This window comes from Pygoscelis adeliae, unplaced genomic scaffold (assembly GCF_000699105.1).
Source record: "Pygoscelis adeliae isolate BGI_AS28 unplaced genomic scaffold, ASM69910v1 Scaffold142, whole genome shotgun sequence".
Taxonomy (NCBI): domain Eukaryota; kingdom Metazoa; phylum Chordata; class Aves; order Sphenisciformes; family Spheniscidae; genus Pygoscelis; species Pygoscelis adeliae.
Window position 1 is genome coordinate 1,686,937 of NW_008824247.1, and position 12,079 is coordinate 1,699,015.

Consider the following 12,079-nt stretch of genomic DNA (forward strand, 5'->3'; position numbering starts at 1 on the left):
CCCTGTCCGGGCCCGGCGCTGTCCAGGGTGCTGACGCCGCGTCGAGAGAGGGAACGGGGGTGGTCCAAACCCTCTGGGTTTTTGCACAAGATCAGAAAGCTCTTGCTTTTACCCCGGAAAGTTCCTTGGTTATAACTCCGGGGGGTCAACTGGAAGGCAATTAATGTGATGCTGTTCTTAAAAATATTGGTGCTCATGGCTTTGGGGTTGTCTTTTGTGGTGGTTTTTTCCCTTGGACCTCGAATTTATTGTACAGTCAGGCATCAATAGTGGAGACTAGGCTATGGGGGCCTTGCAAGAAGAAAAGTTTTGAAGGGGGAATGGGACTTTGGTTTGGGCTGGTAGAATGCAGGTGAAAGAAATAGGTAAGAAGACAAAATCCAAAGAAGGCGTTGGCACGATGGTTAGCTCATTATTGTTAGAAACTGAAAAATGTACCAGGCATTAAACCAGAAGAAATTGCCCCTTCTGCCTGGGGGATATGACTTACTACATTTAGAAGTCATTTAATGGTCAGATTTCAAGTGTTGCCAAATGACGATGTGATAGCTTTAAACAAGACAAGACAATGTCTTCCATGCTTGGTATGTATATTGAGTGAATACACATTGGTATGTGTATTCAGCCATGTCAGAGAAGTGGTTGTTGACAGCCACAACGAGATATTTCATTCTCAAAGGGAATCCTACTTGTTTTTTGGAGAAGGCTTTCTCATGGCTAAGACAAGGACGGAGAGCTTGGGAATTCAGGCCTCTCTCATGCACTAGCATAATTAAAACCTAACTTATTTTCCATTGCACCTCATTTCCCCCAAATACGATAAGTAGCTGTTATTTGTCCATCTATTGGGATTTTGTGAAACTGAATTCCTTCTGATGTGCAAACCATTACTCGTCCTGGCTGGAACATGGCTATTGGGTATCAGTCATACAACAGCAGCTTGCTGAGATACATTGATATTATGTGGGCTTATTAAGAAAAAATTGCTCTCTCTAGAACACAGCATTTTTTCCCATTGCAGTGTTTGTTACAGGTAATTTAATACGAAGAAAATAAATTTATTACAACTGCTTTGATCCTAAGAGCAGTGAGCTGAGGTATCCTGGAATTAAATCCTGAGAGAATACAAGACACATGTAGAATTCCCACTGCCTGTGCAAGGCAAAGCATCACTCTGCAGTTCCCAACTGTGGGTGTTTCAGACTCACCTTTTTTTAGATAGGTACATAGTCTTATAAACATTTTTGCTATGTGTTTATCTCCCTCTCTGAAGTTTAGGCATTTGATATTAGGGTTATATTATTAATTACATTTTCACTAGCATCACAGACGACCTAACCCAAATGGCATAGGCTGCACTGCCTCCCACAATGCTCTACCCCAACAGCAATTCTCTCTCTGGGAGGAAGGGAGTCTATAACTCCCATCATTCAAATATCTAGGAGCAGTCATTGCTGTGCCTGAAAAATAATGGAATCAAACTGTGGCATAGAAGTTCATTACCATTATGTGTGAGACTCCTAGGCAGTGATTATAGACATTCATAATAAATTTAAGAGGATCACAGAAGATACTGTTGCTAGACAGCGATGTTTAATTTGCATTTATAGGTGCAAATTAAGAATATAGAATAAAACATTGAAGTGCCAGCATCTCTCTCTATGACTTGCAGTTCAGACAGCTCCAAAATGACTTGAACTGCTGCAGGTTCCCAAATGCACTGCACAACCTCTCTGTAGCTTTTGGATCTCTATTGGAATTAGAAATGAGTTTAGTGCTCCAAAAGCACTGATATTTCTACATGATAAGAAAGTCACTGACTGGCTTTTCAAATAGTCTCCCAGGAGACGAATGCTTAGTCTAGCTTTTAATACAAGGGCACTCATACCACTGATCAGGGAAGACTTTCTGACCCACTCAGTAGAGAGTTGATGTTCACATCTCCCTCAGACCTGCCTTTTTATCCAGCAAATGAAAGGAGAGCACCGTGCCAGGATTATAACTCCTTGCTGGGGCTCAGGGTCCCCTTTTCCTTGCTGTTGCTGGATTCATCTCTTCTGGACAGATTTGGAGCTGGTGTAAATTTGCAGAGCTTCACAGCAGACAGGCATGACTTACGCTAACTGAGGCCTGTCTCAGGCATGGACAAAAACATAAAATAAATTCTATTCTGTGAGACAGAAGAAGCTGATTCTCCCTGGAAGGAGCCTGGTGGGAGTTTGAGGGTGCTTTAGGGGCAGAACAACCCCATGCACTAAATTAGCAGCTGAGCTAGAGAAGCTCTGTGTTCCCCATGCAGCCACATGCTCATGCCCCTTTCCCACAGACCTCATGAAAGGGGCAAAACAGTTGGAGGCAGCAGCCTTGAGATGGCCAGGCTTAGAGCAACCCTCCTACTGCTGGTGTCACAGTGGTCCCCTGCAAGCTGGGCCAGGGCAGGATGGGAGGAAGTGGCTCACCAGATCAGCTGGCACCTGCTCAAACCTCTGCTCCCACCGTTCTTTTTCTGCTCTTTTTTGGCCACAGAGCTACTGAGAGGTGACACCCAAATCCTCTGCAAAATGGTTCTCTGCCAAATGTGTGTGACAAAGTGTGAAAGGGAGAGAAGCTGAAGGGGCATTGGGGACAGAGACATGGAAACTCAAGGCAAAATGAATGTCTGTTGGCTTAAATTCAAACCAACCAACCGATGTGAATGGAAAACTGGGAGAAAGTGAAGAGGCAGATGATGGCTTAGTCACAACACCTTAAAGGAACATCTGAGACCATCCAGAGCCAAATCAGCACCACAAATACCCCTATCAAAGAGAGGCAGCAAACTGCATCCTCACGTCTTCTGCATCCTGCCCCTTTGGCATTCCCCCGCCATCCAGCACGTCAAGCAGGGATAGCTTCACCGGGATGAGCAGGCAAGGTTCATAGGCTGGATCAGCTTGAAAGGTCTGTGTCACGAGGTGCAGAACAAGTGCCATTCCCATCGGCTAGGACTGAGTTGACTCAAAAAGATGGAGTCATTCCCAGGAGTCAGTCTGCAACTCGGCAAAACTCACGCCTGCCTTTGAGCAGGCAAGGAGGACTCATGTGCTTGGGTAATGCTTGCTTAATAAGTCTTGCCAGAAGGATGCCTTGGTTTGACAAGGGCAGGTGACAAAAGCTAGGGGGCTGAGCTGATTTACTGCTTTTGAGGATTTTGGTACAGTTTTTGCTGGGTGTACGCACTGGTGATTGGCCTGTGGTGAGATGGGCACTGCACGAGTGCTTTGCTGGATGAATCAAAAGGAATCTGCTCAGAATATTGCACATCACCAGGGAAAAGATAGAGCACTCAGCTGTCAAATGCCTTTGACACAGTGACCGTGGCTGTTTTCTCAGATTTGGTCTCCCCTTAGTTTCTGAGACTGTCCTCTCCTGCCTCCCACCTTTCTGATCATTACTGCCACAAGTCCTGTGGAGGATTCTTTCTATCCATGGGGCTCTCCATGGGGTTCTGCCATTGGTCTATTTTTTATTCCTGCTTCAACATTTTCTCTTTGGTTAATCTTGTTTGCAAGCACAATCTTGGCAGTTTTTTGCCCCGTTGATGAGTCACAGAGCTCTCTCTGCTCCAGACTTCTATCCTGATGTCCATATCAGAGTCCCAAGTTGTTCACCATTTCTTAACAGCTCTCCCCTGCTTAAGCCTGATGTGCCTGCAAAGCTCTTTCCCGCTGTGGAGAACACTCCCATCTTGTCTCTGGACCATCACCAAGGGCTCCACTCTTGCCCCTAACCTCTCTTTAGGGCTTTACATCTAAGCTATGTCTACATCTTGTTGATACTTCCTGTCTGGCCTCTCTCGAGAAGCACAGCCTTTCTGATCCGTCCCCAGAAGTAAAATTTGACCACAAAGTTTTCCTTATCTTCTTAGGCCCTGGACCATGCAGTGTTGTCATTCTCAGACCCATTCAGTACCCTGGCACACAGCCCTTGCCGAGCTCTCTGTGCCAACTGCAGCAGCCCCATGTTTATCACACCAGCATCTCTATGTGCACCAGCCCCCCTTCAACATGCACTCTCTCACTTAGGACTTTCAAGGACCTTCTCAGCCATGTTGTATCCACTAGGAATATGTCTGTCCTCATTTCCAGTATGTCACAGTGCCATGCCCTGTTGTCCTTTGGTTAGGTTTTTCACAGTCATCTCCATGTGCCTTCCTTGGTTGCCCTTGGGAAAAACTGCCTATAAACATACAACAAGCTTCCTCGTGTGCCTTTCTCCAGCTCCTTTTGTGCGGCTCTGCTTTGCTGAGCTGCCAGCTGTGCTGATGGGTGTCGACCCCATGCTCCCCTGTCTTGCTCACCTCCCTTGTTTCAGGCTGTAAGCTCTTTGGGGAACATGCCACCTTTAGTTACATGTTTTTACAGTCCTTCAGTACAATGGAGCCCAGGTCTAGGAACACAGCAACACAAGTAACAAACCCTCTGCCCTTCCCCACAGTTCATTTTGATCTAAGCTGCTGTACCCAGTTGTTGCTTGGAGGTTTTAGAGCTAAATCATAGAATCATAGAATAGTTTGGGTTGGAAGGGACCTTAAAGATCATCTAGTTCCAACCCCCCTGCCATGGGCAGGGACATCTTCAACTAGATCAGGTTGCTCAGAGCCCCGTCCAACCTGGCCTTGAACACTTCCAGGCATGGGGCATCCACAACTTCTCTGGGCAACCCGTTCCAGTGCCTCACCACCCTCATAGTGAAGAAAAAAAAAAAACACCTCTTTTTCTAATTATAGTTCTATATAGAGACGAACAGTTTCCTTTACTACAGTAAGTAATGACCTCATTTCTATGTGTGCTGCTCACAGGGGAAAGCATAAAGCCAGTCTTGCTATATTCCTACATGATCTTGTAGGAAGATTCCTGTCTAATCTTTGGCAAGTCTTATAGAAAACCTGCACTGCCGCAAACTAAGGAAAACAATGAATAATTCATTTTCTTATCTGTTTCAGGATTGTTTTCTGCAAAACATCTATTTTAATAATTCATGTATTTTTTAGCTGCACCATGCTGCAGATGCAAGTGTACAGAGGAGAGCCATCCTGTTTTTCTCAGTGTAGCCTGGAGGATTCATTAGTGCAAAATTCCAGCTCACATTGGACCAAATTCCAAGTGAGGAGTGAGAGGTGAAAATCAGGGTGGTTAGCAAGATTCAAAGTAGAACAGTCCTCCAAAAATCTTCCTATGATGCCAAAATGGTCATATGTTGAGAATGTCAAGCTTCTCAAGAGCCAACTGGGGGACAGAGGGAAGTATATACAGAGTTCCCATATTTCCCAACAGTATATACAGAGTTCCCCTATTTCCCAACAGCACTTGCCAAACACATGAACTTAGCATTTACAGAATTGCACACGGTTACTGTTTCAGGCTCTAACTGATTCCTACCTCAGTCAGATCCATCCAAGCAGCAGAGCTGTGGATTGAGGTTTCCTCTAGAGCTCATGCAGGAATGACTCCAATCCGCAAGACCCCACTAGTGGACAACCCTGCAAGGCTGGTCGCCCCTGTGGAAGGGTCAAAAACCTCAGGCCACATTATGACAAAAATGGACAGGTCAGCAAATGAAACATTAAAAGCTAACCACAGTCCATGAAGAGCAGGATTAAGAAGGAAATGATGATACCAACTGCATAAAGGAAACCAATGGATTCATGATGCTACCACTGATTTTTTTGGTCAGTAGCGGCAGATCTGGGTTCATTAACCTGAGCATCAGCACTCTGTTCACATACATCCTGCTTCATCTAACAACACTTATTTCAACTGGGAACATGCTGAAAATTCTCCGCTTGCAGCAAAGTGCTTCACCCAGCACCGCTAAGCCATCGCCACCGGGCTGTGCTTCACAGGGCACACAGCACAGACCACACAGCGGGTACAGGTGCTTTTAAAGATCGTTCTTCCATTAATGAGGACAATGGATTAATCCCCTTTACCCTCTACACGACAGGACATTTTCCAGTCCAGCTTCAGTGCTGCTCCGGGAAACAGCCAGGAGATACTATTCTCCAAGACAAACTGCATAGATAAGATGGGCTTTGTTTGCTTCTAAAAATAGTACATAGAAATAGCACCAGCACCAGCATTTGAAAAAGTACCTTCCAAAAGAGCCAGTAAGAACCTCAGCAAAAATAATTCTCCCTTTCCCAAAGGAAGAAAAAAGCTACAAGCCAAAAAGTGATTAGAAGCCAGAGCAGCACTCGCTCTCCTCCCGGCTGTAATCAAAACCCCAGGCACAGATCCTGCCAGCGCTCACAGCCCCAGCTCCACAGATGCTGGCGGAGCACCGAGGTTACTGAAGAAAAATCAATGTCCACTTACGTTGTTGAAGGAGCACTGGCAGCAATTTAAATTCACATTAGCCGGGATAAGGAAGTGCTGTGCTATGGGAAGTGGCTGAATCTATAACATAGAGAAATACAGGCCACCCTTATATAATTTTGCATACAGAATTAAAGAACCACAGCACTACGCGGCCCTTTTTTCTGGCTTTAAGCAGATCAAGGTAAACATTTCTGCATTTTAAATCACATACAACCTGCTGATATCATGTTTTCATCAATTATATTTTCATCTGCCCGCCCAAAGCAAGACATATTCTGTATAGCATCAGTACGCTTATCTTGTATTTTATAAAGTAAATTAGCAGCTTAGTCTTACAACATGGCTGTGCCTTTTTAAAACGCCTGGGTTGCATGGTGCTGCCAATGTAAATTATTTGCCAGAGAAAAATATGTGTTCAAAAAGAAAGGTGCTAAAGAGCTTTACAGGCTGGGCAGGCAGCACTTGCTGCCCGAGCTACCGGTGCCACGCAGGGCCAGGGATGATGTTTTCCCAGCAGCAGGCATCCGGCCGGCTTCACAGGAGCCTCTGCGAGAGATGTCAGGTGAAGTGCAGCAACCATGAGGCTGTGGAAAGTTTTTCAAAAGATCCAACCTAAATCTTCTCTACTCTTAATTAAACTAAAATCCGCACCCTGCAGTGAGCATAAATATTGATCCCACTTTCTTGAAACAACTTTTTATACTTTTTTTTTTTTTTTTTTGCTATTTCTTTCATTTTCTCCTCCCTAGGAAAAGCAGCATCCAGTTCCTCACAGGTCAGTTTAGAGATGTATCAGTGACAGTGTGATTTCTAATTTTTTTAAGAAAAGTTTAGGTTTGCACCGTGGTAAGAGGCCATTCCTGGGGAGGAGGGAAGGCAGTGCCAGACAGACATTCTCCCTCAGCAGCGCACAGCCAGTTTGGCAGTCACCAGCAACATTATCTGCCCCAGGTTTGACAAGGATTTTGAGAGCAAGGATGTCACAGGCCAAAGCTGAAGCACGAGTGGGCAGGACGATAAGATCTGTAGGCAGCAGCATGCAGGGGCTCCACAGGAGGAGGAATTTCACACTTAGCTTCATTAAATCCATCTCCCTCAAGACAGGAAAAACAATCACCCAAAGCAACTAGATTATAGTGACACAATCTGAGACGGAGCCAGATAACATTTTCTGATTTTATTTGAAGTTGACACCTTGAGACAAGGCATAACAACTGAGAGGATTACAGCAGCAAGAAGGTGGCAGGGACCTCCGTGCCTCCCTCCCCCCCAACTCCATGAACTCCAGTGCAGAGTAATAAAAATAAACCAGCATAGCCTAACAAATTGCAGAAGGTATTTAAGTCAGAGTGGGGCAGGGAAAGAAAGCGAGAGCCTAAGATTTGAAACAATGAAAACTGTTGCTAGAAACTTATTTTTGAAGCTTCAAGAGTGACACAAAGAAGTCCTCGATAGCTAATGATTATAAATAACCACTTTCCAAAATCAATGGTAGTAAGTTAAACATGCACAGTTTTTATTCCTTGCATTTTCATGCAAAATATGCAATAGTTAATATTTCCAGTTCCATATTTCCAAATTCATTGGAGAAGACTAATTATCACAACACCCATAGAGTTTTGCTGATTAACTCTGCAATGAGTGAAAGTTTCCAGCCCTGCAGAGAAGTCCTGATCCTCATCTTACATTTTAGCAAAGAAATGAGAGGGCTTAAATCCAAGAAGGAGTTCCCCAAGAACTTTAACCACTCCCATTGCTTTATTTTTTACTTATAAAGTGATGGCCCAAGCTGTAACTAGAAATGGTATAAAGAACCTGATCCGAGGAAGTTCAGATCACTCTTCAGACTAGGAAAGTACCAAAGCTGTTACATCCCTTTTTACCTGATCCATTAAAATAAAATAGCTTTCATCTGTATTACTGCGTATCTCAAAAATAAAACCCACAGTGCTTCAGTTTAGAATGACATATAATTTATTCATATAATTCACAAGTAGTTGGACACTACTCAATTTTATCTCCATATGCAAGTGATTTACACATATAATACTAAAATTGATTGCTTAGAAGGTAAAAAATACCATGGGTATGAAATGCCATGGTAGCTGCTGTTCAATATACTACACAATCTTAGCGTCAGAAACTTTTATTCATTTATGTTTTTAGAAAAAAGGCAATTTGCCATGTTTAATTTTTTTTATAAGTAGTCTGGGAAACTCAAGTGGTTTTTGCTCTAAACCTTCCAATCAATTATTTCTCCCAGTTCTTAGGAACTCAATTGACAACCAAAGCAACATTTTCAGTAGTTCAAAAAAATATATAGATTTTTTCTCCCCTGAATTCACCAAGCACAATGTGACCAAATCATGTTGCCTTCCAAGATGCAGCACAAAATACTAACCCCTGTATATTTAAAGGAATGTGCAGGAATTTAGACCATGCTTCAGCATGGTGGTGTTGGTGACAATAGCCTGATGATATAATTTTTGGCGCCTACCAGTATCCAGTAGCTGTGAGTGTATTTGCAGTTCATGTGAATGTATTAGCATCATTAGACTATTTGGTATTCATGCAGTTGTGGAGTCTGATTGTAATTCTGCACAAACTTCTCACTGAAACTTGGATCTCATAAGCCTCATTAATTCTGCATTAAGCATATATGACTGCATGGAGAAAATTGGACTTTAATGTGTTTGCCTGCATCAGATCAAATAACACACATTATCTTCTAGATGAGGTCCAAACATATATTTCGTCTGAAATGCCAGTACTTATCTTAAAACATACCAAGAAGTTAAAAAGCTTTCACAATACAAGATCCAGCTACTTATTCCACATATACAAAAACACAGCTAGAGAAATACAATTCAATTGTCAATGCTGAATTATGAGGAAAGTCTAAAAAAATAGAAAAACTCTGATAACTGGACATCAATTCAAAATGTAACACTGCATAATGCCGCAATATGAGCACCCATTTAAAAATGAGAAATCCCCAACAAGAGAAGAATAAGGGGATCTAGAATGTGTGACAAAAATAGATGAATACTACACCAGAAACATGCATACAATTGCCATGGTCATTCAGTATGCTAGTGAGGGTCTAAACAGTGATCTAACACAGGAGTGAAACAGTGTTTCCAAATAAAATCGAGTGAGTAACTACATATTGACTAAACTTTCTGATGCAGCAAAATGAGGGCACAGAGCCATCTCTGGGTTCTGAAGCTGTTTCAAGATTCGCTTGTGAAATTTCTCTCTGACACGATTGAACTCCATTATGTCCAGTGGATCCTCTTCAATCCAGAATTTGTGGAATTCATGCATTAAGTAGCCTACAAAATAATAAAAAAGGAGAAGCAGAAGAGATAAATGCAGTATGTAAAGATCACATACAGAATTAGAAAAACCTGCAATTAACAATTATGATTTACACAGAGAATCCTGGTCACTGAGGTCTGACACCTCACAACACTATGCAGGGATAAGACTAAACCCATTTTGGACAAGCCCAAAATTTGATGAGTATTATACATTGGCAGAACTTCTCACAATAAATACAAGCAGTCACTAGTTGTCTTGACATACGGATACATGAACGAAACCATTAAACTAATGAGTATAAAGCAGGGGAAGATGCTGCTGACGCTGTTCCACCAGCCTTTGGTTTATGTTCAAGTTCTGTTTCACAGATATTTCCTCATGGGAACATTGCTTACTCTCCACTAAAAAAGAGCATACTTGTAGGTAACGTAACAGTTACCATCACATCTTTCTGTATTAACACTTCCTCCTCATGCACAATTTTTCCCTATGTGTGCATGACCTTGCTGGAAGTGTTGTTTAACACTTATGCCTATGATCCTGAAAAGGTGAATGTTAAGGTGATATACAGACCCACTAGCTTTGGTGAGGCATCCCTGTTACAGGAAGAAACTTGATTCCAAAGTGGGTTTAATGTACAGGCTCCGATTAAGGCCTTTACTCTCTCAGTTCTGTGCCGTCCTTGGACTCAAAGAGTTTCACTGACATGAAAAACATTACATCCAGCATTAGGACTTCAGTGAACTGGACCTAATCTCTTGATCCCAATTTCCACAGCAGATGAACCATTGAAGAAGTATAATCTTTCATCCCAACACAGCCAAATGTGCAAGTGAGTTTTCTGTATTCCAGAAAGTGAGGGCATTTGTTGTAAAAAAGGCTTAATTGCTTTTTTCCATTTATTTCTATTGTATGACAATTACAACATGCATACTTCTAACTTAAATTTCAAGGTATATTTGCACAGTCACATTTTTCTCCCCCATCATCAATTTGATAAACTCCGTTCAAAAGGTACTTTAAGTACCTCTTCAAATCTCTTCCATATATTCCAACAGCCACAGGCTGTTTCATTCCAGAGATGTTACTTTCAAAGAAAAGCTCAGTAAAACCACTTTATATAGTGATTTTTTTTTTTAAAATGTAAAACATTGTTAGATCTCCACCCCTCAAAATCTAGGAGATTTCCAAGATGTACCTTCTGTACTTCAGCAGTGACTGTGTTGAGTGTGCCATTGAGCAATGCAGTTTCATCCATTGCTCGTACACTCAGAGAAGGCAACAGAGCCCAAGAACAGTTGGCCAAATTCAATTCTCAGCTTCATGTGTGTCCCCATGGCCTGAGGGACCAGAAGGATACAGATGAGGTGATGTGGTGGATCACTATTTAGGAGGTCCATGCAGTACAGCCATTGTGTTGCTCTACCAGCAAGACTGCTGGCTGGGCAATGTAATTTTGACTTTCCAGTTCAGTCAGGCAGCCTGTAGGCATTTAATGCAGCCTAACGGTGTCTGGGTTTGAAGGAAATTTGAAGAAAATCTAGGATCACTGCAGTAGGGAGAGGAGAGAAACTGCAAGAGCATAAAAGCAGGGATTTGTGAGACTCAAACAGATAATCTCTGGATGAATCGTCCTTACTCCAGGAAAGTTTGTCTGTTGATGTTTTCTCTACAATAAAGCCCATTTGATAACCTCAAGTTTTTCCTAGGATGGCAGGCAGAGTGTGTAGGAACATCCACCACCTTTACTGGCCCATTACTACACCAGAGACCCGCATAAGTTTTATCCCACTTCATAACTCATACATGCATGGGCTGTAGAGGGAAGAGCTGTCAAAATCAGCTCTCCCCTCAGCGTCGTCATGATGGACTGGCCATGCTGGTCAGCAGACCACCGGTCCTGGGGCACAGTCCCAGGCTTAGCCAGCAGAACAGTCTCTCCTGCAGCCACGACTTCGGTAGTGGCAACAAGACATGGTAAAGAGAGTAAAATATCTCTTCCTCCCCCAAATTCAGTGGCAGGCAATTTTAGATGTGGCAAGAATCCAGAACCAAGAACAGGATATAGAATCACAGAATCTCATTTAGGTTGGAAAAGACCTTTAAGATCATTGAGTCCAACCGTAAACCTAACACTGCCAAGTCCACCACTAAATCATGTCCCTAAGAGCCTCATCTACACGTCTTTTAAATACTTCCAGGGATGGGGACTCAACCACTTCCTGGGCAGCCTGGTCCAATGCTTGACAACCCTTTCGGTGAAGAAAGTTTTCCTAATATCCAATCTAAACCTCCCCTGGCACAACTTGAGGCCATTTCCTCTCGTCCTTTCGCCAGTTACTTGGGAGAAGAGACCAACACCCACCTCGCTACAACCCCCTTTCAGGTAGTTGTAG

The 12,079-nt window shown here is 43.0% G+C and overlaps 1 protein-coding gene across 1 annotated transcript in view; it reads right to left on the reverse strand.

Annotated features, from left to right (window-relative positions):
* Window positions 1–8,319: 8,319 nt before the first annotated feature.
* The window catches only part of ELMOD1 (ELMO/CED-12 domain containing 1), a 33,282-nt gene continuing 29,522 nt past the window's right edge, over window positions 8,320–12,079 (reverse strand). Inside the window, exon 10 of the mRNA XM_009335270.1 lies at window positions 8,320–9,694. Coding sequence (XP_009333545.1) covers window positions 9,522–9,694 — 173 coding nt within the window. The 3' untranslated portion in view covers window positions 8,320–9,521. The remainder of the gene's footprint in view (window positions 9,695–12,079) is intronic.